The sequence below is a fragment of the Chinchilla lanigera genome, unplaced genomic scaffold (assembly GCF_000276665.1).
Source record: "Chinchilla lanigera isolate Chin_1 unplaced genomic scaffold, ChiLan1.0 scaffold00007, whole genome shotgun sequence".
NCBI classification, from domain to species: domain Eukaryota; kingdom Metazoa; phylum Chordata; class Mammalia; order Rodentia; family Chinchillidae; genus Chinchilla; species Chinchilla lanigera.
The window spans coordinates 30,153,760-30,181,187 of NW_004955408.1; the positions used below are offsets into that span (position 1 = coordinate 30,153,760).

Below are 27,428 nucleotides of genomic sequence, written 5' to 3' on the forward strand. Positions count from 1 at the left end.
AAAAAAAAAAAAAAAAAAAAAAAAAAAAAAAAAAGCTGGTGAAGAAAAGATAAAGAAAAAAAGAAAAAACAAAACAAAAAGCAGGTGAAGAATCTTCTCCCTATAGATAATGAAAGCCTACTGCAAACAGATGAAACTGTAGCATGTGATTTAATGAGGTAAATATTTAAGAAAATAATCAAGTTAAAAGCTAAAAAAATTAGGTGATAAATCTTATGAAAAAATTACAAATCAAAGAAAAATCACTTTAAAAATGAAGACTAAAGTAGACTAAGAACAACTAAATGCAACAGCAAATAGTTTAAGAGCAATAAATGTAGGATAAAATGTAGGACTAAATGGAGGAGATTTTTTTTTATTATAAGAAATGAAGGATGAAAAGGGTGAACATTGTTAATGGCAAAAATAAAAGATCCAGTGTAATAATAATAGGAGCTCTGGATTTGAAACAAAGCAAAGGAGCAGAACAAACACTATGAAACTATATGTTGAAAGTATACACTGTCTATCTGAAAATATGGACCTAGAATACCAATACCAAAACATCCTAGTAAAACTGTTGGACTTTAATGGAAAAAGAGTAGAGGAAACTGTAAATATCTAAGCAATTTAGCTTATAAGCAGCAGAAAATTATCATTGCACTTTACTATTGTAATGCTTTCTGCCAAAAGACAATGGAGGAATACAGTTAATATACTTCAGCAAGGAAAATGGGAACATGAATTTTAGACTAGCAAAACTGACCTTTAGGTATGAAGGGCAAAAACAGTCACTGACATACAAATATTTGAGGAATATTTTTCCCATGAGCCCCCTCTGTAGGAATCTAATAAAAATTAGGTGGCAGCTCACCAAAATGACTAGAGAAACATCAATATTAATGCTTCTGGTGATGAGCATTAAATACATGGTTGTTTGTAGAACTAATGCTAATTAGTGGCAGAACAGGGAAAAATATAAATGTATCTTCTGACCATGGAGATATTATGGTATGACTGAAAAATGAAAGACAATGGGGAAAGGCAATGCAAATATATATATATAATCCTCCACCCCACACTGGAGATTGAACTCAGAACCTTGCACTTGCCAGGCAGGTGCTGTGCTGTTGAACTATATCCCTGGCCCAATGCAAAAATTTAAAATCATTTTAGTAATCAAATTGGTGAAACTATTAGTAGTGTTACTTTGGGACTGCTGTATGGGCAACTTAGGATAAAGCACCTGAGTGTTTTGATAATGATGCAATTGTTCCTTTTTCCCCCACCACCTTAGTGAGGGCGATTGAACTCAGGGCCTCATGTGTGCTAACCAAGCACTCTATGACAGCTACATTCCAAGCCCAGGATAGTTTATTTCTGTTTCCTGTGTTCGTGAGAACCAGGACACTCATGGAAGAAAGGAGAGGCAGATTTATAGACAAAGTTAAAACCCTATAGTTCCACATTTGGATTGGAAGTGTCACCGTAAACTACTAAGGTATTTTATTCTATCCATTGAATGCCCTAGGACATTGACCAAGTCAGAAATTAGGCATTCTTAGTGCCCATGACGTGATGCTGAAGTACTATTTCTTACTAAAGAAACAAGAACGTAGAGAAATAACTGATTGCAAGTCTAAGGCAAGAAATTCAGACATTTCAAATAAACAGAATTATAGAGGTTGTTACTAATAGACCTGCAGTAAAAGAAATGCTAAAGGTAGTCTTAAGTAGAAGTAAAATAAGGGAGTAATTTGAAACCTTATGAAGAAATAACACTGATTAAGGAAAATATACAGATAAACGCAGAGGCCAATATTGCATATTTCATTTGTAATTTTTTTGTCTTTTTGAGACAGGGTTTTGCTGTGCACTTCAGGTTGGCCTTGAACTCACTTTGTGGCCAAGGCTGGCTTCAAACTCAAAGCAATCCTCCTGTCTCAGCCTCCTGAGTGCTGGGATTACAGATGTGAGCCATCATGCCTGGCTTCGTTTGTAATTTTTATATGATTTAAAATACCAGTGTATACATTATGGGCACATGATGTATAAAGTTGAGGCTTATGACAACAAAACATAAACAGCAAGGGAGAGCTGTATAGGAGCAGAATTGAATTGTTATTAGTGAAACTAGGTTGTATTAACTTAAGAATAGACTGTTTAACAGATCAATTGTAATCCCAAAGATGACCAATAAGAAGTAACCAAAAACTAGCTAGGTATGGTTGTGCACATCTGTAATCCTCACACTCTGGGAGGCCGAATTGAGAGAATTACAAGCTTGAGCCCAGTCTGGATAATTTAGTGACTTAGCAAGACCCTGTTTCAAAATAAAATATATGAATGGCTGGGACTGTAGCTCAGTGTAAAGTCCTTGGGTTCAATATCCAGTATGGCAGAGACAAAAAACAACTCCAGCCTCTATAGAAAGGAAATCAGAAGGAATAAAAATGATACCCTACAAAAAGATTAATTAAAACATAAAGAGCAGGGCCATGGCTGTAGCTCAGTGGGTACAGTGCCTGGGCCCTGAATTTGGTTCCCAGTACAAAAAACAAAAGCAAAAGCAAAAATAACAACAACAACAAAAACCAGCCCCCACTAAAAGAAGAATATATGACGTATAGAAAACAAAGCAAAATTTTTGATAATTAAATGTGAGCTGAACTCTCCAATGAAAAGGCAGAGACTGAGAGGGTGGATTTTAAAAACCAAGTGTGTCCTGTCTACAAGAAACTTATTTTAGACCTTTGGGGGACTAAGGTAGGCGTGCTATGAGTTTGAGGCCACCTGGGGTACATAATGAGTTCAAGGTCAGTCTGAACTAAATAGTGAGACCCTGTCTTAGTTACTTTCCTCATTGCTGAAACAAAATACCTGACACCCAAAGTTAAAGGAGGAACGTTTATTTAGCTCAGTGTGTAGAGATTTCAGTCCAGGGGCTGGGGATTTAGCTCAGTGGCAAAAGCGCCTGCCTGGCAAGCGCAAGGTCGTGAGTTTGGTTCCTGGTACCGGAGAAAAAAACCAAAAAAAAAAAAAAAAAAAAGAGATTTCAGTCCATACTCCACGGACTCCAAGGCAGTGTGGCTTCTGAACCACGTGGTTAGGAATGGTCATGGCAATGACAACACTCCTGATACCAAATTCTGTCTTAGTTATTTTTCTCATTGCTGAGATGAAATACCCACCACCCAAAGTGAAAGGCAGAAAGGTTTATTTAGCTCAGTTTGTAGAGGTTTCATTCCATAATCCACTGGCTGCAAGGCAGGGTGGCACATGACAGAGGGGCAACCGTTCACGGTGGCAGAGAACAGAAAAAGCAACAATGGGGGATAGACAATCCTCTTTCTGTCCCTTATATTGTATTGTTTGCTGGAATTATAATGGTGCCCATCCAGTCAGTGGATTGATCAAGCAGTCACCTGCCCTTAAGCCTAGCATTGCATTATGAATCAACCACACAATCTAGATTCAGTCAGTTCTGAAAAAGCCCCATCTAAAACTGCATGAGGCTTTGAGGGGACATCAAGACACAAACCATAGCAGACCCTGCCTCCTAAATAAATAAATAAATAAATAAATAAATATCTCAAATCAATGACCTAACTTTATACATTAAGGAATTTGAAAAAGAAGACAAACTAGACCTTAAACTAGCAGAAATAAGGAAATAAATTAGAATAGGATAAGCAAAATAGAGGAACAATAGAGAAAATGAAGAAAACAAGAAGTTAGTACTTTGTCAAGCTTTTTCCTTTTTTTCCCACTCCCCAACCCTCTCTTTCATCCTTCTTTCTCTCCTCATTTACAAAAGCTTTGTTTCCATATTTTCCTTCTTTTCTCTTTTTCTTTTACCTTCCTTCTCCCCCCTCCCTTGTTCACCTTACCATTTGAACATGTTCTTCATTCTTCAAGATAACTATTATCATTACGGCAGGGGAGAATTCTACCATGGAACCACCCATGCACCAATACTAGCATCCATTATACTCCTTGTTTGCCTCATGGGTTTCTCAGACAAGAGAAACAATGCAATATTTAAACATGTGTGTCTGATTTATTTCACTTACATTATGGTCTCAAGGTGCGTCCAATTTCCTAGAAATGGTGAAAGTTTATCCTTTATGGCACAGTAGTTCTCCATTGCATATAAATACCATATTTTCTTTATTCTTTTTTCATTATCTGTTGATGGGCCTATAGGCTCTTCTGACATTTAACTATCACAAATTGTGCTGCTATAAATATGGGTGTGATAAACATGCCACTGTGGTATGATGCTTTTAATTCTTTTGGGAAGATACTCAGGAGGGAAACACTTGGGTCAAATGGAACCTCTAGTTTTAGATTTTTGAGGCATTTCCACATTGACTTCCATAATGGTTGTACCAGTTTACACTCCCACCAGCAATGGCAAAATGTTCCTTTGTCCCACAGCCTTGCTAGCCTTTGTTACTGGTTGATTTCCATTCTTTCTGGAGTGAGGTGGAATCACTTTCATTTCTTAAATAACCAGTGATATGGAACATTATTTTATATATTTATTTGCTGTTTGTATTATCTATCTGAGAAATGCCTATTAATTTCAGATGCCCATTTTTGGGTTGGGCCTTTAAATTTGGGAGGCTTGATATTTCTGGAGTTCTTTATATATTCTAGATATTAGTTCTTTGTCTAAAGAGTAGCTCAGAAAATTTTTTCCCAATCTGTGGGTTGTCTCTTCACTTGTTTTGTGGTTTCTTTTGCTGTACAAAAGCTTTTTAATATGATGTGCTCCCAGTTGTTGATCCCTGCTTCCTTCCTTCCTTCCTTTCTTCCTTCCTTCCTTCTTTCTTTTTCTTCTTTTTCTCTTTCTTTTTCTTTCTTTCTTTCTTTCTTTCTTTCTTTCTTTCTTTCTTTCTTTCTTTCTTTCTCTCTCTCTCTCTCTTTCTTTCTTTCTTCTTCTTTTGTTTGTTTTTCTTTTTCTTCTTCATTTTTGATACTTGGAATTGAACTCAGAACCTCACACTTGCCAGGCAGGTGCTGTGCCACTGAGTTAAATCCCTGGTAATTCTTTTTAGTATTTCTTGTACAATCAGAGCTTGTTCATAAATTCTTTGCCTACACCTATATCTTTCAGAGATTTACTTATTCTGTATTCCAGCAGGTTAAGCGTTTCTGTTTTGATATTTAGATATTTAATCCATTTCAATATTAGTTTAGTGCATGATGAGAGATTTGGGTCTAGCTTGAATTTTTGGCATGTGCAAAGCCAGTTTCCTAGAACCATTCATTAAAGAGGATCTCTTTCTTCCAGTGAGGTTGTTTGGCTCTTTGTGAAAGATAAGGTAACTGGGTGTGCTTAGAGATGTTTGTGCATCTTCTATTCGGTTCCCTTGATCCTTGTGCCTGTTTGTTTGTTTGTGTGTGTGTTTGTTTTGCCAGCACCTGGTGTGTTTATCATGGTAGCTTTGTAGTATAACTTCAGGTGTAGGATTGTGATGCTCCTTGCCTTGCTTTTGTTGCCCAGAATTGCTTTTGCTATTCTAGGTCTCTTCTGGTTCCATATGAATTTTAGGATTGTTTTCTCTAGTTCTGTGAAGTATGCTGTTGGAATTTTGATTGGGATTTCATTAAATCCATACAACAGTTTTGGAAGTATGTCCATTTCACTCTGTTGGTCTGCCTATCCAAGAATAAGAGATATCTTTTCCTTTTCTGATATCCTCTTCCATCTCCCTTCTCAGAGTGCTGTAGTTTTCTTTTTTTTCTCCCAGAACTCATTAGATTTCTTTTATATTAAAAATAAAAGGAGGAAAACATTAACAGACAGACAACCTTTTACAAAATAGCAAAAGAACAGTACAGACAATACAGAGTTTGTCAATGAGTCCTTGATTGATCAATATTGCATGTCTCTATCTGTTTCCATAAGAAACCACTTTGAAGATATCAATATGTAATACAACAAGCATTGTTAATTTCCTACCACTTTGTTTGTGCTGTAGTTTTCAATGTAAAGGTCTTTTACTTCCTTCATCAGATTTATTCCTAAGTACTTAATTTTTCTTGATGCTACTGTGAAAGATTTGGTTCCCCTAATTTCTCTCTCAGTGAGTCTGTTATTCATGTGCAGAAATGCTATTGACTTTTTTTTTTGGTTTTTCTCCGGTACCGGGAACACTATTGACTTTTGAGTGTTCACTTTGTGTCCTGCTGTACTGCTGAATTTGGTTATTAATTCTAGGAGTCTCTGTGGGAGTTTTTGGTGTCCTTATGTATAGAATCATGTCATCCACAAATAATGATAATTTAACTTTTTCCTTTCCTATCCTTATTCCTTTTATTTCTTTCTCTTCTCAGATTGCTTTGGCTTACACTTCCAGAACTCTAATGAACTGGAGTGGTGATAATGGATATCCTTGTCTTGTGCCTGACTTTAGAGTGATTTTAGTTTGATTTAAACTGATTTTAGTTTCTGACCATTAAGAATAATGTTAGCTATGAGTTTGTCATGAATGGCTTTTATCAGGTTCAGGTAAAGACTTTCTATTCCAATTTTCTGTGGGATTTTTATCATGAATAAAAATGATAATGTTGGACTATGTCAGATGTTTTCTCTATGTCTGTTGAGATGATCATATGGTTTTTGTCTTTGGTTCTGTTAATGTGGTTTATTACATTTATTGATTTGCATGTGTTGAACTGCCTCTGCATCCCTGGGATGAAACCTATTTGGTCATGGTATATAATCTTCTTGATGCTTTGCTGCATCCTGTTGGCCAGTATCTTGTTGAGGACTTTTGCATTTGTGTTCATTAAGGAGATTGGCCTGTAGTTCTTTTTATGGTTGGATCCTTCTCTGGTTTGAGTACCATTGTAATGCTTGCTTCTGGGAATGAGTTTGGGAGTATTGCTTCCCTTTCAATTTCACTGAAGAGCTTAAGGAGTAATGGCATTAGATCTTCTCTAAAGTTCTTGTAGAATTCAGCAGTGAATCTTTCAGGACCTGGGCATTTCTTGGTAGTTTTTTTAAGTCTTTAATTCTATTGACTGATATTTGGTTATTTAGCATTTTTTGATCTTCTTGATTTGGTCTTGGTAATTCCTGTGTATGTGGGAATCTGCTCATTTCTCCTGTGCTTTCCCCTAAGAGTAGGTATTGATGTAGTTTTCTGCAGTCTGTTGTAATTTTGCCCTTTTCATTCCTAATTGCATGGATTTAAGTATTTTCTTTCCTTTTTTTTAATAAAGTGGACTAAGGGTTTGTCTATTTTATTTAATCTTAAAAAGAACCAACTCTTCCATTCATTGATTCTTTTTATTGTTTTCTTGGTCTCAATTGCCTTAATTTCAGCTCTGATCTTTATAATTTCCTCCCTCATATGAGCTTTCAGTTCAACTTGCTCTTCTTTTTCTAGAAGCTTGAGATTCAACATTAGATCATTTTAGTTTGTTCTGTTTCTCTGATGTGGGAATTCAACACTATAAATTTCCCTCCTAGGACTGCTATCATTGCATCCCATAATTTCCAGAATGTTGCATTGGCGTTATTGCTTAGTTGTAGAAACTGTCTAATATCATTTTTTTTTTTTAAGACAGGATCTCACTATGTAGTGCAGACTGACCTTGAACTTGCTTATGTAGCCCAGGCTTTCCTCAAACTCACAGTGATCCTCCTGCCTCAGCCTCCCAGTTTCTGGGATCACAGGTATGGGCCACCTTGTAATTTCATCTGTGTCCCATTGCTTGTTCAGGAGTGTGTTATTTAATTTTCATGTATTCATGTAGTGTTTGTGATTTCTTTGTCACTGATTTCCAGTTTTATTGGACTATGATCTGGTAATATGCATAGGATAATTCCAATTCCTTTGCACTTAGTTAAGCATGTTCTATGATCTAACATGTGGTCTATATGGAGAAAGTTCCACATGTTTTGGAACAGAATGTATATTATTTTGATGTGGGAATTCAGTGCTATAAATTTCCCTCCTAGGACTCCTTTCATTGTGTCCTGTAAGTTCTAATATGTTTCATTAGCATTATTATTTAATTGGAGAAATTATGTAATTTCTTGTTCAATTTCATCTGTGTCCCATTGTTTGTTCAGGAGAATGTTATTTAATTTCCATGTGTTTATAAAGTTTTTGTGATTTCTTTTGCCATTGATTTCCAGTCACATTGCACTGTGTTCTGATAATATGCATAGGATAATTTCAATTCCTTTGCATTTACTCAAGTGTGTTTAATAAACTAATATGTGGTCTGTTTTGCAGAATGTCCTATGTGTAGCTGGGAAGAATATGTGTTCTGATGTTGTTGGATGAAACACTCTGTAGACATCTACTAAGTATTTATTTGAAAGTTTTGTTGAGTTCTGATTTTTTTATTTATTTTTTGTCTGTTGATCTGTCTCTTTGTGATACTGAGGTCCCCAATTGTCATTGTATTACTGCTTGAGTGATTTTTCATGTCTATTAATATTTGTCTTATATAGTTGAGTACACTGGTATTTGGTGCATATATATTTATGATTGTTATCTCTTTCTCTTATTGTTTCCTTAGCAAGTATATAGTGACCTTCTTTGTTTCTTCTGATCAGTGTTGGCTTGAAATCCACTTTGTCTGCAAATAGAATAGCTATCTCTGGTTTTTTATGAGTTCCTGTTACATGGAGTACTGTTTTTCATCCTTTACCTTTCAGGCTGTGAATTTTATTTTGTGTTAAATGTGTTTCTTCTATGCAGCATGCTGTAGGATCTTATTTCTTGATCCATTCTGCCAATCTGTTTCTTTTGATTGGTGAATTGAGGCTATTTACATTGATGGTTATAACTGATAGGTATTGACTTATCCTTGTCTTGTTATCTTCCTGTTATTGGTTCCCTTTTTCCTTTCCCTCTGTTTAATTGCTTGTCTTGCCTGGTGGATTCATTCTTTTGGAGTTCATGGAGTTGTAGTCTTCATTATCTCTATTTAGAATATTGTTCAGAATATTTTGGGATGCTGGTTCAGCAGTCATGAATTTCTTGAAGTATTCTTTGTCACGGCATGTTGTTTCTCCATCAATTTTGAAAGATAGTTTTACAGGGTACATCAGTTTTGGTTGGAGGTTGTTTTCTTGTTCTGTTTTGTTTTGAGACAAGGTCTCACTATGTAGTTCACACTGGTCTTGAACTCACTATGTAGCCCAGGGTGGCCTTGAAGTCATGGCAACCTTCCTGCCTTGGCCTCTTGAGTGCTGGGATTACAGTTGTGTGCCACCATGCCCAGCTTGGAGATTGTTTTCTTTTAAGATTTGAAATATTTCACTCTAAGCTCTCCTTGACTTGAGAGTTTGTGTTGAAAAGTGTGCTGTGATTTTTATGAGCTTTCCTATAAGTGATTTTTTCTTTTTCTCTAACAGCTTTTAATATTCAATTCTTGTATTGAATTTCTGGACTCTTGACTATTACATGCCTTGGTGTAGATTTTTTTGAGCATAACTAATTGAAGTTCTACATGCCTCACTTCTCTGTATGTGAAATTTTTCTTCCTGCTTGGCAAGTTTTCTGCCATTACTTCTGTGACCAATTTTTTTATGTTGCTTGTGCTATCTCTTGCTTTTTCATTGATTCTGATCAATTTATGTTATTCTTCTTTGCATCATCTAGCAGCTGTTGGAGTGATTGTTCATGGTCCCCTGCTATTTTTAAGAAATCTTTCTTCTGATCATTGCTAACCACAATTCTATCTTCTATATCTGACATTCTGTCCTCCCATTGGCTCATTTTGCAGCTTACCATTTCAATGGAATTTTTAATTTCTGAAATCTGTTTGAATTTGTTTCATGGATTCTATTTCTTTACTATGTTGGGTGTTCACGGTTTCTACCATTTTTTGAGCTCCTCTTTTTTTATCTGTATCTGCTTTAGAGTCACTAACCATGTCTTTCATAATGCAAATTAGCAAAATAGAAGAGAGATTAGAAGCAAGATGGGAAGACAAAGAAAGATTATGCAAACGTTCAAAAACTACACGATGTCTGTAGGTATTCGAGAAATTATTTCTGACTTGATTTTTTTCTAGAGCCTCATTGATTTGCTTTGTTACTTCCACTCTTACCACTGTAGAGAGTGCAGGTTGGTGGCTTTTGGATTGTTCCACCTCATTGCCGCTGGGTTTGCATTTGGTGAGCTGTAAATCTAGGGTTGCATCTTGCTTAAGTGTTTTCTTATTTTCTAATTTGTAAAGGTTCAATTCCTGGGTTGATACTTGCATATTGCTTAGGGCAGAATACTTAGGAAATGACTGCTTCTGAGAGATGTCTTCCAGGTATCGCTGGCTTTTGGGTTTTGAGTCTGTTGCAAGATCCTATCTCTTTAATTTATGGGGGATGAGAAGTTGCTGCCTACTTGGCCTAGTCTCCGCTTGTTTGGCACTGGCCTATAGTATTGTTTACGACCCTTAGGCAATCTCAGTCTTGGAATACCAGGAAGAACAATTGGTTAGAACAATTATGTCACCTAAAGTGGTACAGTCAGTGATAACAATAGCATTAAATATAAACTTGAAAATGACAAACTTTAATAGTATTTAATTTCCCATCTTTACTCATATAAACTATGTTTGTGGTTATATAACAAAATCTAAAATAAACCAGAAAATTGTATACCATAAATATGCCTTCAATATGGTAATTTTACCCTTAGAAAATTTAAAAGGGGAAAAATAGCAAAATAGAAGAGGAGATTAGAAGCAAGATGGAGGACAAAGGAAGATTATGCAAACTTTCAAAAACTTGTGAATAAGATAGGAGGGGAAGAGAGAAGGAAGAAATAAAAAACAAAAACAGAACAGAACAACAATAACAAGAAAAACTAGAAATAATGTTCCTATGCATATAAAAACAAGAACAAATAGTCAAGAAGAAAAAAGTCTACTTTAAGGTATGTCTCTGATATCACTGGTAGACAGAGTGGGCAGACAGAGGCCAGATCTGTGTTTATTAATCCCAGCAAGCTAGCTGTAGATTTATGGAGGGGTAGTGAATAATCCCAGCAAGGCTGTATCTGTAGTTCCACTAAAATTCAGGCTGTGGTGAGACTGGAATCCACTTTGTTTCGCTTGCAACACTCCATGTGCCTCCTGCCAGCTTGAACTGAGCTCCTTAATGATCTACCCACTTGAACTCAGTTGCACCTCACCCTGACACTGGGAGCTGCTAATTGGAGCCAGCCTGTTGCTTCTCTGAGTTCCAAGCTCAGTTGACCTCTCTCTAAGATGGCTACCAGCCAGTTGCCCTCTCGTGGGAGATGTCTGAACCCAAATAACTCACCAACCACTGCAGTCCACTGCATCTACTACTCCATTCCACTGGTGCATTTCTCTGTGCAGGCCTCTGGGGTCACTAGTAGTCACCATGAGTCTACAGGTCAGAGCTGCCCCTCCTGCATAGTAGGAGGTAAGCCTAAGCTACGTAACAAGATTCTGTGTCAAAAAAAAATTGATGGAGAAATAAAACACTTTCATGATAAAGAGCACCTAAGGAAATTCATGCCAGATGTGGTGGCACATGCCTTTAATCCCAATTCTCAGGAGGCTGAGGCAGGAAGATTACTGTGAGTTCAAAGCCAGCCTGGGTTACATAGTGACACTCTGTCTCAAAAAGCAAAAAAAACAACCAAACAAAACACAACAAGAAATTCATGACCACCAAACCAGCAGTCCAAAAATTTCTCAAGTATACCCTAGAAAGAGACAGTAGAGTTAACCATCACAAAAAGGTCTAATAGAATAAATACACCAGACAGGTTGAGCAGTTAAACAGAAGGGAAAGATAGGCAATTAATAACAGGAAAATAAGGCAATGATAGAAATAAGTCAATATCTGCCAGTAATAACTCTCAATGTGAATGATCTCAATTCTCTAATCGAAAGAGACAGACTGAGAGAATTGATCAAGAAACAGAATCCAGTGGTATGCTGTATACAAGAAATATATTTAACTTCCAAGTAAACTTGTATACTAAATACCAAAGGATGGAAAACAATATTCCACACAACAGGAACTTGAAAAAAAGGAAGTGTAGCTACCTTTTATTCAGACAAAGTGGACTTTAGACAAAACTGATCAAAAGAGGCAAAGAAGGTCACCATACATTGGTTAAGGGAACAATTCAACAGGAAGAGGTAACAATTATTAGCATGTATATGCCAAAAATGATCCACCCAACTTCATAAAACAAGCACTACTGAACATAAAAGATCAGATAAACATAAACACAGTTATAGTGTGGTGCCTCAGTACCCCACTAGCACAAATAGACAGATCAGCTAGACAAAACAATTAACAAAGAAATGTCAGAGTTGAGCAAAACCTTTGAACAAATGGGCTTAATAGATCTATGTACAGTGTTCCATCCAACAACAGAATACACATTTTCAGCTGCATATGGAATTTTCTCCAAAATAAACCACAAACTAGCCAATTAATCAACCGTAAGTAAATATAAAAGAATTGAAAATTTACCATGCATATTATTAGAACATAGAAAACTCAAGTTAGAATTCAATGACAAAAAACCCACAGAGATTATGCAAATGCATGCAAACTAAACAATACACACTTAACTAGAAAATGGCTTATAGAAGAAATCAAGGAAAAAAATAAGACAGTTTCTAGAACTAAATGCTGAAGCTAGTACAACATGCCTGAACTTATGGGACATGATGAAAACAGTCCTAAGAGGACGCTTATAGCTGTGAATGCCCACATCACAAAATAGAGAAAGCCCAAATAAGCAACTTAATGATGCACCTCAAGGTCTTAGAAACACAAGAATAACTCAAACCCAAAGCTAGTACATGGAAAGAAATTATAAAGATCAGAGCAGAAATCGAAGAAAGAGACTAAAAAAATACAAAGAATGACTCTGAAGAGTTGGTTCTGCAAAATAAATAAATAAATAAATAAATAATAGACAAACCCTGAGATAATCTAACAAAACAGACAACCCACAGAAGGTAGAGGGAGGGAGGGAAGGAGAGAGAATCCCAAATCAATGCACTTAGAAATGAAAAAGGTAAAATTACAATGGATACTGCCAAAATAAAAAATAATTATTTCTCAAACCCGTATGACAATAAATTGGAGACTTCAGAAGAAATCCATAGATCCCTAGATACATATGAATTACCAAAATTGAACCAAGAAGATTTAAAAACCGTGAATAATCCAATAACAGGCAGTGAAATTGAAGCAGTAATAAATCTACCAAGAAAAGTTTAGGTCTGCACAGTATCACAGCTTAATTCTACAAAATGTTCAGGAAGTTCTACCTCCTGAACTTCTAACTCTTCAAGCTTTTTTAAGGAAATTGAAAGGGAAGGTATACTCCTAAAGTCATGCCTGCAACATATCTTTAACCTTATTCCAAAACCAGGCAGAGATCCAATCAAACAAGAGAACAATGGACCAATCACTTTAGTGAATATAGACACAAAATTCCTGAACAAGATACTGGCAAATGGAACACAATGAATCATCAATGAACCATGCCACTATACATCATAACCAAGTAGGTTTCATCCCAGGGATGCAAGGATGGTTGAACATACACATATCAATAAATACATCACATAAACAGAAGGACAAAAATCACATGATCATCTCAATAAATGCAGAAAAGGTCTTTGTCAAAATCCACATCCTTTCATAAAAACACTGAAGAAAACAGGTACTAAAACTTTATCTCAATGTGGTAAAAAGCCATTTATGACAAACCCAATGCCAACATCATATTACTATAATCAGTTGCAAGAAAAGATGTCCATTATTGCTAGTTATGTTCAAAATAGTATGTGAAACATTAGCAAGAGCAATTAGGCAAGAAAAGGAAATAAAAAGGAAATGTATAAGGAGATGTCAAATTGTTATTATTTGCAAAAGACATACTCTTCTATATAGGAGATCCCAAAAATTCCTCCAAAGGACTCCTAGAATTAATAACCAAATTCAGTAATGTAGCAGAAAACAAAATCAACACAAAAAACCCAACAGCATTCCCATATACTAATAATGAATCCACTGAGAAAGAACTTACAAAAAATACCATTCACAATAGTGCCACAGTAATTCCCTACCACTTTGTAACTCTGTATTGTCTGTACTGTGCTTGTGATATGTTGTAAAATGTTGTATGTCTGTTAATGTTTCCCTCCTTTTATCTTTAAAATTAAAAAAAAACAAACAAAAAAACAATAGCGCCACAGAAAATTAAGTATGTAAGAATTAACCTAAGGAAGTGAAAGACCTCTGCAATGAAAACTACAGTACGTCATAAAATGAAAGTGAAGAGGACATCAGAAAATATAAAGATAGCCCTCGTTCCTGAATAGGCAGACCCAATTTAGTCAAAATGGCCAAACTTCCAAAATTGATATACAGATTTAACAAAATCCTAATAAAAAATTCCAACAACATTCCTCACAGGACTGGAGAAAACAGTTCTAAAGTTCATATGGAGCCAGAAGAGACTCAGAATAGTAAAAGGAATCCTGAGTAAAACTAACAAAATGGGAGGCATCACTATCCTGGACTTGAAGTTATATTACCAAGCCACAGTGATAAAAACAGCATGCTACTGGCACAAAATAGACATGAGGATCAGTGGAACAGAACAGAGGATGTGGAAACAATCCCAAGTACATTCCGTGATTATCTTTGATAAAGGGGGAAAAACACACTTGAGGAAAGATTGCCTCTTTAAACAAATGGTGCTGGGAAAACTGGCTGTCCATATGCAGAAGGTTGAATCCAGGCCCATTATCTCTCAACAGGTACTAAGCTAAAATCAAAACGGATCAAATAACTAAACATTAAGCTAGAAACACTTAACCTGGTGGAAGACAAAATAGGAGAACTCTTGAAGACATAGATGTAGGCAAGGACTTTCTCAATAGAACACCATTTGCCCAGGAAATAGTTCTGAGACTCAGCAATTGAGGTCATATCAAATTAAAAAAACATCTAAACAGCAAAAGAAATAACCAACAGAATGGAAAAACAACCTATGGAATGTAGTCTCAGAGGACTCATCTAGAATGTATATAGAACTCCAAAAATTAGACCCTCCAAAATAAAAGACCCATTAAAAAATGGGCAAGTGAAATGAATAAACACTTCACAGAAGAACAAATGACCAATAAATACATGAAGAAGCGCTCAACATCACTGGCAATTAGAGAAGTGCAAATTAAAACAATACTGAGATTCATCTTATCCCAGAAAGAATGTCCATCATGAAGAAATTAAATAACAACAAATGCTGGAAAGGCTGTGTGTGTGTGGTGCAGGGGAGGAGGAAACACTTCTATACTGCTAGTAAACTAATGTAACCATGATGGAAATCAGTATGGAGATTCTTCAAAAAACTGAAACTAGAAATTCCATTTGAGCCAGCTATTCCCTTTCTAGGTGTCTTCCTGAAAAAGTTGAAGATGTCATGTTACATTGATACATGCATGACCATATTTATAGCAGCACAATTCATAACAGCTACATGTTGGTAGCACCCTACAGTCCATCAACAGAGGGATGGTTAAAGAAAATGTGGCACAGTGGGGGCTGGGGATTTAGCTCGGCAGCATAGCGTCTGCCTGGCAAGCCCAACGTCGTGAGTTCGATTCCCGGTACCGGAAAAAACAAAAAACAAAAAACCACCCAAACAAGAAAATGTGGCATTTATACACAGTGGAGTACCACTCTGCCATAAGGAAGGATAGACTTTTTTTTTTTGTACCAGGAATCAAACTCAGGACCTTGCACTTGCCAGGCAGGCACTTGTGCCACTGAGCTATATCGCCAGCCCCATAAGGATAAACTTGAGCTATCTGTAGGAAAATGGATGTACCTTGAGACCATAATGTGAAGTGAAATAAATCAGACACACTAGCTTAAATATCACATGGATTCTGTGATTTTGGGCAAGATGTAGGCAAGAATAGCTGCTTTTTGAGAAACTCAAAATGTAAATAGTAAAATAAAAGATAATAGGACACAGGGAGGTAGATCTTTTTGCAAAAGGGAAGGGGATCAAGAGATGGAGGGGGAGAGAGGGAGGGAAGGGGGATGGTAACAGAACTGAGAGCTGTTTTGTACGTGTACCAGCTCCCTATGAGGAATGAAATCATTATGGAATGCAAAAATGTACTAATGAAAAGAAGCACTGCAAAAATTAGATGGTGAAAAACTTATTGCCTCAAAAAGGACCTGTTGATAACAACAAAGCCATTGAGGTTATACATGGGTGAGAAGAATTTGAAGAAGACTGGTCAAATAATATAAAAATGAAAAAAGTGAGCAGAATAGTTTTCAGAAACAGATAACTTTAGTTAACTGATTTGAGTATGTATGATTAAATAGATTGAATATAAGTCGATATTTACATATTTCATGTATATTCCAAAATGTCTGTGTATCCAGGGTAGCCAGGAAACTCCTGGGATCTTTTCTCAGGAAACAGTATATTTAAGTTGCCTAACATGTTGAACACTGGCTGGGGCCTGCGTGGCCATTCTTTCAGCCAGCCTGGGTTCAAGCTTCGCCCCAGATTTAGAGTCACAGGCAGGGAAGACACGGAAGGGGAAAGGAGTCAGGCACACTGAGAGCCCCTGTGTACCCGGAACTCTGCCTCAGTTTCTCTGCACTTGAGTGACTGTGTAAGTCAGATTTCTGTCACTTTAACAAAATTCCTAAGAAAGTCAGTTGAAAGGAGGACAGATTTATTTTGACACACAGTTTCAGAGGTTACAGTTCCTGGTCCCTTGGAACGATTACTATTGCCCTGTAGGCAGAGCATCGTGGTGAGGAGTACACAGGGAAGCAGATCTGCTCAGGTACAGACCCGAGAAGAAGGGGCCAGAAAGAGACAGATGCTTCAAATACATCCTCTGGTGACCTGACTCCTCCAGCTAGGCCCCGCCTTCTCACAGCCTGTTCAGCAAATGAACTCACCAGTGGATTAGTCTATTTAATTAAGTTAGGGCCCTAGTGAGTCAGTCGCTTCCTCAGAGCCCATCAGCTGGCAACCAAGCTTTCAACACAACAAGCCTTTTGGGGGACATTTTGGGTTCCAACCATAACAGTAGCTTAGAAGCCACTCTGGCCCACATCTGATTGGGGATCGGGGTGGGGGGCGGCAGGATTACAAGGCTCTGCATTTTGGTTTGACCTCTCCAAACCTTGCCACTCCTGCAGATCTCAGAGGTGGTCTTTGTGGCCATCTACACCTGTGAATTCTTCATGAAGATCTATGTGGATCCTATCAACCACTGGAAAGATGGCTATAACCTGCTGGATATGGTCATCCTCATCATTATCTTCATCCCCTATGTGCTCCGTGAGGTCAAGGGTAAAAACTTCCGCTACCTCAACATTGCTGATGGCCTACAGTCCCTACGTATCCTCAAGCTTATCCCCTATAGCAAAGCCATCAGAGTGAGTGGCCTGGGAGTGCCATGGTACTGGGAGGGAGGGCCATGAACCACACCTGCCCAGGAAATAGTATTTGACGCTATCTTAATAGCAATGAATCCTACTGTGTGACAGGTTGATCTATATTGGTATTATCTCAACCGATCTTAAAACAATGGTAAGAAAAACGTTAGCTCCATTTTACAGATGAATACATTGAGGCCCAAGGTAACTCAGCAGTTAAGTGTCAAGGTTGAAATTTGAAAGGTGTGTCTGATGGCAGAGGCTATCTGGACTTTTCTTCTCTCCCTACTGCAGAATAATTGATGTCTCATGATGCAGGTTGCTTATACTACATGCCCAGAAGTCTCCAGCTTTTAGACACCCTTGGCCACTCACTGCTTGTCGGAGTGGCTAATGGCCTGCTGTTCCTTTCTGTGGGAACAAAGTGAGTTTCCTCATTTTAAGGTGGCTCTGAAACACTGCCCCCACCAAGAAATCTTTCTGGATTCCTGAGGTTACAGAATGACCAGCCTTGCCTTGGCTCAGAATGCTCCAGGACAAGCCTCAGATCTGACCCCTCACTCTCAGCCACGCCCGTAGGCATGTGTCCTGAACAGAGTGTGTTTCCCCTGACCACTGCTCTCCAGGAAGGGCCTTGGCCTGTTTGTCCAGTCAGGGTGTGTTACAAATTCTGTTGCTCTTGCCCCTAGCTCCAGTCCTGGGAATGTGCGAGAACCCCTAACTCCTGCTGCAGCATACCCCAGCCACTCCTTTCCTGCTCTCATGCACTTCCTTCCACATTCTGTCTCTCACGGTGTCCTGCTTCTCACCCTCCTCCAGAGCACCTACTCTCCCTGAGGTTGCCAACAGTCTCCCTCTCACCAAACCCAGTGACTATTTCTAGTACTCACATCACTGGTCTCTCTTTTTCTGTATTCTCTGAGTGGTGTGTGTGTGTGTGTGTGTGTGTGTGTGTGTGTGTGTGTGTGTGTGTGTGCTGGGGATTAAATCCAGGGCCTAATGCATGTAGACCAGCACTCTGCCTTTAGACTATGCTCCTAGTCCTTCTAAGAAAAAAAGTTTTCTTTAAAAATTTTGAGGCAAGTTGTCACAAAGCTTCCCAGGCTGGCTTTGAACTCATGGTTCTTGTCTCAACCTCCCAAGCAGCTGGGATAACAGGTGTGTACCACGAGGTCTGGACCTGGGCAGTGTTTTCCACCTTCCATGACTCTCCACCTACTCACATATGACTCTGTGACTTTCAGACTCGGCTGCCTGCTGGACATCTCATGTACCTCAAACATATGTGTCTAAAACAACACACTTCCCAGGCTCCCCACTCCCACCTGCAAATCCCCAACCCCAGCTCCTCCTTCACTCTTTGGCTAAGAGTGCCTCACTCACATTCAGTCATCAAGCTGTAAGTCTGGGGGTCTTCTTTGATTCTTTTTGTCCAAGTCTTGTTGCATAGCCTCCTAAATACTTACTTACTTGTCCGTGTCTTTCTGTCCCTGCTGCTTCCAGGCTTTGCCTGGGTTTCTGCAGTGGTACCCTGTGCTACTGAGAGTCCTGGAACAGAAATGCACTAGAAGCTGGGAGGCATCTTCCAGAGGCACATCGAGTCACAGCACCTCTTGTTAGTAGGTGAGGGATGGACCCTGTAGTGTGTCCTGGAAGGAGCAGAGGGGAGTGTGAGGTGCTGGGGATCAGAGTTGGTGTCCGGTAGGGACAAAAGCAAGGCAGATGGACAGAACAGAAGACTAGATGTCCCTGGGGGTTAGCAGCAGGCAGTGGGCACCTCAGAATGAGGCAGGAGGGAGCTGGGCCCTGGAGCGCTCAGGGGTCACTAGGATGAGGAAGCGTAGGGATGAAGCGGCCTGATAGAGGGGGTGTCATCCTCAGAGATGCTGAAGCACCAGAGTGACAGCGTGATAGGGTGGGGAAGGAAGCGGCAAACCTGGAGATGGAGATTTCAAGGCAGGAGAGGGAGTGGAAAGCTGGAAGTTTGTCCCTGCTCAGAAGCAGGGACTTTGCCCACGAAGGTGGGGCTCCAAGGCCAAGACAGAGGCCCCCCATCTGAGGTGAATGAAAGATTGGCAGCCTCTCTGGAGAAGGCTGCTGGGGCATGATTCCTCGGGTAAGAAAATACCCTCAGGTGAGGTCAGGAGAGAGGACACCATGGAATGAAGGTGCCAGACACCTGTGGGAGTCATGTGAGGAGAGGGGCAGTGGCCTCTGGCCTAGGGGAGAGGGAGCCCAGAGCTGCTCAGAAGGAGAAAATCAGGAAGGATTGGTGGCAGGAAGGATCTTGGCATCTTGGAAGGAAGGTGTAGTGACCCTGCTTGGTACCTCGTGAGGCTGGGGACGCTAACTGCCTGCCGAGGGTACCAATCTTGGCTATATTGTGGTCGCCTGGTCAGAATTCAAAAGCCAGAAGGTGCCTGGAGCTGAAGGCCTGGCGGAGAGAGACCATCCCGCCAGCCCTGGGTATCTCAGAGCTGTATCCCAGAGCAAGCCAGGCCTTCTTGGTGACTTCAAGCTTCTGCTTAGCCTTTGGTCCTTGTAGACACAGAGCTGTGAGCAAGCAGATACAATATGTACATAAACTTGTGTCCCAGGTTTGGTCTCAGAGTTTTCTTGTCACTAAGGAGAACCTTGTATCCCAAAGTGGTCCCCTGGGGATCACCAGCTGCTCTGGCTGTGCCTGTCCTATAGCCTTTGGGGTGTCATGACTCCTGGATCCCCAGCGGATTGTATGCCCTCTGTGCATTGGCCCTGCTTGCTGGACAAGGGGGACTAGAGCTGCCAAAGATGGAGCCTGACACCTCTGTGCTGATTTGTGTTCACTGAAGTGGAAAGGAGCCCTAACAGAGCTCCAATCACATTGCCCAGAGCTGGCATTCTGGTACCTTCTTGGTTCTTAACCCCTGATTCACGACAATGACACCCTGCCTTCCACTAATAGCAATAAACCTGCTCTTTCAAAGGAAACCTACTATTTCAAAGGAAATAGTACTTTGTTTTGCACATAGAGAAGTTCTGTTCGCTGGGCGTTCTGGGACCACACTGCTCCTGTTCACCTGTGTGCAGCCTGGCCACAGCCTTCAATGCTGGGCTGTGAACACCAGCCTCCTCTACCTCCCTGCCCCCTCCCTCTGGGGCTCCATCATTTTCCATAGGAGGTGCTCAGGAGGGCTTCCTCAGAGACCTGACCCTGGCCCCTTGGCATGTTTAGAAGTCCTTTTCCATTCCCAGAATGTCCCAGGGTAAAGGAGAGACCAAGAGAGCTGAACTAGGTGCTGGGAATTGCTTCTTCAAAGCATTTGGGAATTCAAAACTAGGCATCTACTTGGGGCCAGGCTGTAGATCTTGGGGCCAGGATTTCCCTAGAGAAGGAACACCTAGCATCTGGAGTTCTGGACAGTCATTCCTGGAACCGGATTTCTGCACCTTTCCGAACTGTGCACTAACAGAACCTGGCTTGATGTGCTTGGAGAACCATAAACATCTGTTGGGGTCCTGCAGGACAGTGTGACCTCTCTCCCACTGCCACTCTGAAGGCTGCTCAGCTCTTACCTCAGGCAGCACTTGCCACGAGCTGGCCTTGGGGAGACCTAGCAAAACCTCCCCTAATCCTTTCTGTATGTGCTTCAGGCTCTAACCTTGGCCTATACTCTTCCTGTGCAGACCTGAAATGTGGACTGTATCCCAGTGCAGCTTTTCTCATGAGGGCTTACTGCCTCAGTTTGACTAGGCCCTTGGAGAGAATTTCCGTCCCTATCTAGCAGAGAGAAGGGCATGCTTTTTTACATCTCAGCTTCTGGAATTAATCTGAAAGCAGGTTGATTGATTTTCTTCCCCCAGAGTAGTGGAGGTGGCGTGAATATACACTCACCCCTGTTGGCAGCTGTCAAACCAGTCCACACAGAAGGCAGCCTGGTACTTTGGGGTTGTTCTGTCTCCCAGAGTACCCCAAACTGTCCAGATTTTACTGCTTCATGTACAGACCCAAGTACCTGCGTTCTTAGTGCTAAGCTAGGAAAGCTTTGTTGTACTCAGAGTCACAAGTGGTTGGAGAGGGTGACATGGGGCAAAGGGCTTGGGAATTAGTCCCAGCTCTGCCGTTGTTCCGAAGTATAACCCTGACTAGGACAGTTTACCCCTCTGAGCCTCTGACCCCTCATCCTACAAAACTGATAATGCCTACCTACCCTACAGGTATGCCTGTGAAAGCATTCTAGGTAGGAGGACATATTTGGAGCCTCTACTGCATGTTAGACTCCAGGGCACAGAGAATGAGTGAGGAGCTGCGCACTGCGCTCCCTCGGACTGGGTAACATGGAGGGAGACAGAACAGTTGTCCGCGTCATGGGGAAGACTGAGATCACAAGACCTGCCTGTGAAGGTTGGGCCCAGGGGAAATGGGGAGCCATCGTTCTCTTGCCCGCTCCATTCTCTCTCAGGGTAGCTCCCGTGCTCCTGCACTGGGGCAAGGAGCATTCAGGGCTGGACCTCCTCTGAGAAGCAGGGACAGAACATCCTGGGTGACCCACAGAGCCAGAGCGCTTACTGATGATGATAGGGATGCCACCCAGACTTGAGGTGGTGTGGTCCAGCTGCCTACATGGAGCTGAGGATGGGTGCTAAGCAGTGGTAAACCACTGTTAGATTGATGTAACCCTCCATCTGGGCATAGTTCTGATTTACTTTGTTGATTCAGTCAACTGACTTTTATGTACCACATGCCAGGCATGGCACCAGATGCTAAGGGCAGCTGTCCTCTGAGCCTACCCAGCAGGGTGCCCTGACCCAGCTGCATCTTCCTGCCTTGCAGACGCTCCTTGCCGCTGAGGCGCAGATCATGTACACCGTCGCCTCTGTGCTCATCCTCTTCTTCATCCTGTTGTACATCTTTGCCATCTTGGGCTTCTACCTGTTCGGAGTTCTAGACAGGGTCGACATGAGCTGGGGGAGCCTGGATACGATTTTCTTCACCCTCTTCAGCTTGGCCACGGTACTGTGTTTGGGAAGAGCAGTGAAGGCAGGGATATTCAGAAGGGACTTCCAGGGTGGTATGAACGTGTGGGCACGCCTGGCCTCATGGGGGGCCTTACCCATGTTAATGTACTTAATTGGGCCCCAGGAAATTGGGTGTTGGTGGCCAGCACCAGTCAGAGGCCAGTGGCCTAGAGAGAGATTTATCTTTCTCTCTAATCTTTAGACCATTCTCATGTGTACCACACGGTCAAAAACTTGTGCATTTGGATTAAGTTAAAAGTGAAATCCACATCATATAGCCTTTTGAGAAACAAAGTGTCACAAATCACCCAGAATAAGCATGGTACTGACTCAAGTCTAGACTCTGTTGAACTCTAAAAGGGACTACATAGTGAGATGCTGTCTCAAAAAAAAAAAAAAAAAAGAGTGGGCTCTTTTCAAAGGTGGGCTTGGCAAGAGGCAGTGTCCTTTCAGAGGAAATGGGAGGCTTGAGAGAAGAGACCCCAGGGTATGTTGGCCCCCACCCAGTATGCTGTGCATTTGCAGGCCATCCAGAGTGGGGAGATATTGAAAAGCTGACACAGACGCAGAAATAGTCTGCTCCTCAGTGGGCTACGGCTCCCCTAGCACAGGTGAGATAGTTCTACTCCGCTAGGCCTTGGCACTCAGGATACCCCGCTCTGCTTGACCAGGTTGAGGGCTGGACAGATATACAGATGCAGTTGGAAAAGCACAATTTTATTGTGAGCCGGGCATTCACTATCATTTTCATCTTGATCGCCTCCTTCATCTTCCTCAGCGTGTTCGTGGGTGTGATAATCATGCCAACTGAGGTAAGCCTCTGCTTGCGACGGCGGGATCAGATCAGATATGGCAGGTGGTGGTGAGGACCAGGTATCGAAGAGAACCCAGAGAACTGTCTCCTTCCTGAAGTGGAGTAGAGGTGGTGAGATGGGCCACCTCCCAACTCTTCTCCCTGGGTGCATGCGTTTGTCTTGCCTTATGAGAGTGGCTGATGAGAACCCATCATGGAGCTTGCTAAGATACTGCAGCAGCTTGAGTTGGGGGCTGGCCCTGTATGGGGTGTACCCTCCGGCTGAAGGCCTAAGCAGCAGGGCAAGGTGAGACAGGGTGAAAGACTGGAGAAGGGAGAGTATGTGTCGAGAGCCTGCCCCTGACCTCCGCTTTCGACTAGGTCTCCATCAAGAAGTTTGAGCAAGACCAGATGCTGGAGATATGCATGGAGGAGAAGAAGCAGATGATCCTGAAACGACAACGGGAGGAGTTTAACAGGCGGATGCAGATACAGGTAGGAAGTCCCACAGGCAGGCAGTGGATAATAGAGTCAGAGCTAAAGGAATGGCCAGAGGAGGGGCCCTGAGGCCCATGCAGGGAGCAAGTAGCTTCAGGCATCTGTGGTCTTAGATACTTTTCTCCTTATATCTTCCAAAGCCAATCTTTTCTTTCTATAGTTTTGTGCTTCTCTGAACTGTTTGAAGTGGTGAGTGCTGTGATTATAACGTCTCCTCCTTTGTGGGCAGAGCTCTACTGCAGGGCCCCTTGGGCCAGCTTGTCTATGATAGAGCTTTTTACCGAGGGCTAACAGAGCCAGGCAGCACAGTCCCAGGCCACTGGGTAGATGCGGACAAAGTGACTCTTGCAGGTGTCCCTCAACCTCAATCTTCTCACACTTCTAAAACCAGAGCAAGAGCCAGGTGTGGTGGCACATATCTGTAATCCCAATACTCTGGAGGCTGAGGCAGGAGGATTGCCGAGAGTTCAAGGCCAGGCTGTAGTTCTCAGTACATAGTGAGAACTTGTCTCAAAAAAACACAAGACAAAACAAAATAAAGCAGAGTAAGAGTGAGCATAACAGGTGTTTTTCTTCTAAGCATGATACAACTGTGCAACCTGGGGTCCTGTTTTACTTTTCTGCCTAAGCAGTCTTGGCTCAGCTTTGGATGCATTTCGGGGCTCTTTATCTATTGTTATGTCCCTCTTCAGCCTCTTCTCTGAGGGGGAGACATCTGCGTATCTAGGTGGTGCCCAAAGGTTGTGCAGGGGTGGAGGAGGTTACACTGGGCCACGATGAAACTCTCACTGGTTCCTTTGTGTGCTCCTGACCTCCCTCAGATGGTGGCTTATGAGGCTACCTCATCCACAAGGGGCCAGGCTGAGAGGGGTCAGGATGACCTTGTGACTAGGCTTAAGACTCATCCTGGGGCCAGGAACAGGCCTCTGCCTGGGGTCCCTTGTAGAAGGTCCCCAGATCTCTTGCAGCTTGGTTGTCACCTTTCTGTCATTGTTCTCTTTTTTTGCTCCCCTCTCTAGAAAACTGAAACTGTTGACAAGGATCTCAGTGCTTTGGTAGAGAAGGTCAAGAAGACCCCGAAGGACACTCAGCCTGTGGTCTTGGGTGATTTTGGCACTAGCCTGCTCTTCACTGATATATACTTTTCCATTTTGGACAAACAGGATGCCACTGTCAAACAGTCAGTCCCTATCCCAACATTTCCTGGTCTCTGGGGCTGCCCTGAGGTTGGGCTGTATTGGGGATCTCAGCAGGGTGAGGGATTGCTGACTGATATGTGGAGTAGGTGGGTGGACCAAGGCCATTTGGGGGGTGGTGAAGGGTCCCCTGTATGCATACAGGCTGTGCTGCTGTATGGAAAGACCTGTGGTCTGGGGGAATCTGTACCCCTGTCGTTCCCTACTCCTGCTTGACTTCGTCACATGTTGGCTCATTCAGCCTTCCAGGTCCCTCCTCACTCTCCAGGGGGCAGAGAACCTGTATTGAGTTGAAGTAAGGAGCTGAGACTTCTGGCCTGATTCTGCCACTACCTTCCTGTGTGACCTTGTGCAAATCTCTGCCCCTTTCCCACCTGTCACACAGGCTGGTTAAATGACTGCTTAGTCTGTGTGATGCACTGAGCCTGGCCCGGCCCAGGGTTTGGGCTCAAAGTAAACTAGCTGGGTTTATAAATGGCTACTACTAAGCTGGAAGGATGTAAAAACCCAGCAGAGGGGTTCTGGGCACTAGGGAGCCAGTGGGCTCTTAAGCAAGGACAGATGTAGTTTACCTGGCTTCTCAATGAAAGACCCCAGAGGGCTTCAGAGACTGGTGATACTAAAAAGAAGGGGCCAGGGGAGGCCTACTTTTGGCCCAAGAGTGGGCAAGGCACTGTCTGGGGACAATCCCCCCGGCCCGCACAGTTCCTGCTCTTACAGCCCAGTGGTTCCTCTCCAACCTGTTGAGTGAAGTGAAATAACTTACTCTAGGAGGCCCCCTGCAGAATGGAAGACTGGGATTCCAATCCACCTGGCCTGGTTCTGAATTCCTTGTTCGTCCCTGACTCCACACCTGCCGGGTGTGGTGAATGTGGAGGTGCAAGTGTGTGATGGGTTCCAGCTAGGGTGCCATGAAGCCCACCCCATTCTCAGATCCCCTTCCTTCCTTCTCTGCTTTCCAGGCTTCAAGAGCTGTACCACAAGACTGTGCATGTGTTGGGCCTGATGCTCACAGATGTGGCCCAGGAGAAGATTTCTGAGCTCGAAGGAAAGATTGATGAGAAGTAAATGGAGAGTGTGGGAGCACCCAGGCACTGGGGTCCTTGCGGGCTGTAACAGTTCCTATTAAACTCAGGATTTTGGAGCTGGCTGTGAGAGTTGCTGTGACCTTGGTGCTTCCTCACCTTTGGGAGTTGGACTGGGTAGATACCCATGAAGTCTGATTCCCTGGAATCCCATGACACAGCAGACCTAGGGAGTGGGGGAAAGAGGATTAAGACTAGCCTTGGCCAGGTGCCACATCCAGCGACCACAGTGGCTCTAGCCTTCCTGGATCCAGCAGGAAGGGTCCAAGGGAGCTGCCTAAGGGCCACAGTCAGAGAAAGATCCCCGTCAAAGTGTGTGGCCTTGCCCATGTGGGAGCCCCTGCAGGCTGATCTGTGTGCAGGCCCCATCTCTAGCAGGGCTGCCGCTCTCGCAGTGCCCACTGCTGCAGAGACCCCTTTGCAAGCCTACTCAGTTTCCCCAGGCTTGCCCCTAGCTGTGACTGCCAGGAGTCTGTCATATGGGCCTAGAGCTCAGCCTGGGTCACTGACAATACCAGGACAATTTGTACCCTGGCCCAGAGGAGCAGCAGCAGTAGCAGCAGACACCTTAGACTGTTTCCCTCTTGTGGCTAGTTAGAAATCTTCACTTACAGTGCCATTTTCTTCATCATTCTGTTTGGGTTTTTTTGTTTTTTTTTTGAGACAGGGTCTTGCTATGCAGTTCAGACTGGCCTTGAGCTCACTTTGTAACCCAGCCTAGCCTTGAACTCGCAACGATCCTCCTGCCTCGGCCTCCTAAGTGGTGGGATTACAAGCATGTGCCACCACGCCCGGCTCTTCTTCATCATTTAACGGCCAAATGACCACCAGAGCTGCCAAGGCCCTGGCATCACTTTGGCCCAGCCATGATAGAACCAACTGAAGGACCCACTGTGGCAGAGATCTGGCACCCCTTACTCCAAATGGCTAGCTCAGACCCCAGGCAGTGCCTCCTCTGCTTCCACTGCTGGCCATGTGCCTGTCACCTTGGTCATGTCAGCTCAGACAGAGGATGAGATGGGTTCTGGGTAGAGCTTAGGAGGGGGACTGGAACCCACAGCTGGGTAAAGAAAGGCCTCACATATACAATGAAGAGTCAGATCAGCAAAAAATACCTGGGCTAGAGTGAGAGTGGCTGCAAGAAAGGGTTTTGTGGTCAGGCCCCCAGGCTCCCAGCCTGGGTGATGGTACACGGAGGCAGGTGACTGGGCAGGCAAGAGGACCTTCCTCATGGGTTTAGCCGTATATTCACCATGGTCTGCTGAGTTGTGCTGAGTGCGGATGGTTCGGTGGTAAGAAACCCGCAGTCCAGGCCTCCCCACTTGGTGCTTAAAATTGCATAGGAGAGTCAGTAATCCAGCCAGTTTCCCCAAGGAGGTGACAATGGTTTGAATGCAGAGAGCACCTTTTTAATAAGA

The 27,428-nt window shown here is 42.3% G+C and overlaps 1 protein-coding gene across 4 annotated transcripts in view; it reads left to right on the forward strand.

The window, feature by feature from the left end:
- Catsper3 (cation channel, sperm associated 3) overlaps positions 1-26,075 on the forward strand; it is a 29,099-nt gene extending 3,024 nt beyond the window's left edge. For 3 of the 4 annotated variants that reach the window (XM_005376470.2, XM_013507180.1, XM_013507183.1), the window contains 6 exons: positions 17,201-17,440; positions 22,254-22,433; positions 23,110-23,250; positions 23,613-23,726; positions 24,749-24,909; positions 25,888-26,075. In XM_005376470.2, the coding sequence (XP_005376527.1) occupies positions 17,201-17,440; positions 22,254-22,433; positions 23,110-23,250; positions 23,613-23,726; positions 24,749-24,909; positions 25,888-25,993 (942 nt within the window). In that variant the 3' untranslated portion in view covers positions 25,994-26,075. The remainder of the gene's footprint in view (positions 1-17,200; positions 17,441-22,253; positions 22,434-23,109; positions 23,251-23,612; positions 23,727-24,748; positions 24,910-25,887) is intronic. The other variant, XM_013507175.1, reaches the window with a different exon arrangement.
- The last annotated feature ends 1,353 nt before the right edge of the window (positions 26,076-27,428 follow it).